Raw genomic sequence first — 1,477 nt, 5'->3', positions numbered from 1 at the left:
CGGGAGGTGGAGCTTGCAGTGAGCCGAGATCACGCCACTGCACTCCAGCCTGGGCAACAGAGCGAGACTCCGTCTCAAAAAAGAAAAAGAAAAGAAAGTATGCTAGATAGCAGTAAGTATTAAGGAGACAAGCAGGAGAGGGTGGGAAATCAAAAACCAATTTCAGGGAAGGCCTCGTTGAGGAGGTGATGTGGGAGCAAAGGCTTGATGGAGGTGATAGAGTGCCATGTGAAAAATCAAGGAAGAGAGCATCCCAGGCAGAGGGAACAGCAAGCGCAAAGCTCCTGAGGGAGGAGAGTGCCTCGTTTAATTCACGGACAAGGGGCTAGATTTGGCTGAAGCAGAGTGACGTGCGGGGAGGAGGGGTGAGGTCGGGGAGTTGGGGCACTGGGGACACATCAGGTAGGGCCCCATTGTGTAGGCAGGGCCCCATTGCGTAAGGACCCTGGCATGTACTTACACTATGTGAGATGGGGATGCCCCAATGAGCAGGTTTCCAGCTGTGTTTTGAATACCCCTAAGGGATGGAACACTCACTACCTCAGAGGTGAAGGAGTCCTAATCTGGAGTGGCCAGGAGGGCCCTGTGCTGGATCAGTCCCTGGAATGTGATGGAGGTGGTGGCCCGGGGCCCCGGAGTGAGGCCACACAGCCCTGGGGCTGGTGGGGCTTTACTGCTCCCCTTCAGTGCCCCTCCTCTGCCCGCCTTACCTTCTTGTCCAGCCTCCTGCCCGCTAGGCTCAGCGTGATGACGCGGTTGTCAGACAGCTCCTGGGCAGCAATCTGTAAGGCCGGGGACATGAGGGGCTCCTCAGACTCCCCCAGCCTCCTGCCAGGCAGGATGGCACAGGGTGCCCCAGGAGCAATCCTCCAGGGTTAGGAGGGGGAAGGGAGGGGCAGTGCCAGGTGATCTCGGACAAATCTCTTGTTTTCCCCACACCTCAGTTTCCATCTTCTGGAAAATGGGGGAAATAACCCATCTGGAGATGAGGAATCAGGAAGTGGATCTATGCAAATCCGCAGGGCCCATGGGCTGGTGGGGGAAGATGAAGCAGACACCGGGGGTGGTCTTGAGTCCCGGGGAGAGGTTCTGGGCCAGAGAGCAGCATGACTGGCCTCCTCCTGCCTCTGTTGCAGCCACAGAGAGCACAAATTCCTCAGAACACCAAGGTGTCAGCATCACAGCCACATCATTGTGCAGCTAGGGAAACTGAGGCCCAGGGGAGAAACGGAGTCCCATCCGTTCACACTGGTCATCTGTCCTATATGCATTCCCCATCAGCTGTGGTTCCCTGACCCCAGCTCAGCCAGGGATGGCCTAGCTGGGTGACTTCAAGACTGCTGAGGCCCTCTCTAGGCCTCTCTCCCTCCCCTGCTGCCCACAGCAACACAAGTGGGCTGGGGCCTCTCGCTGGGGCCTCGTCTCCTCTCCTGCCTCTAGGATGGCCTCACCCAATGCAAGGCGTCTGGCCCTCTGG

The 1,477-nt window shown here is 58.0% G+C and overlaps 1 protein-coding gene across 3 annotated transcripts in view; it reads right to left on the bottom strand.

Annotated features, from left to right (window-relative positions):
* The window catches only part of CPNE2 (copine 2), a 62,558-nt gene that overhangs the window by 29,346 nt on the left and 31,735 nt on the right, over nt 1-1,477 (bottom strand). For all 3 annotated transcript variants that reach the window (XM_026456878.1, XM_026456876.2, XM_026456877.2), the window contains one exon: nt 711-782. In XM_026456878.1, the coding sequence (XP_026312663.1) occupies nt 711-782 (72 nt within the window). The remainder of the gene's footprint in view (nt 1-710; nt 783-1,477) is intronic.

Source organism: Piliocolobus tephrosceles, chromosome 17, assembly GCF_002776525.5.
Source record: "Piliocolobus tephrosceles isolate RC106 chromosome 17, ASM277652v3, whole genome shotgun sequence".
Classification (NCBI taxonomy): Eukaryota; Metazoa; Chordata; class Mammalia; order Primates; family Cercopithecidae; genus Piliocolobus; species Piliocolobus tephrosceles.
The sequence above is the reverse complement of the archived record's forward strand: the minus strand, read 5'-3'. Positions and strand labels throughout refer to the sequence as shown.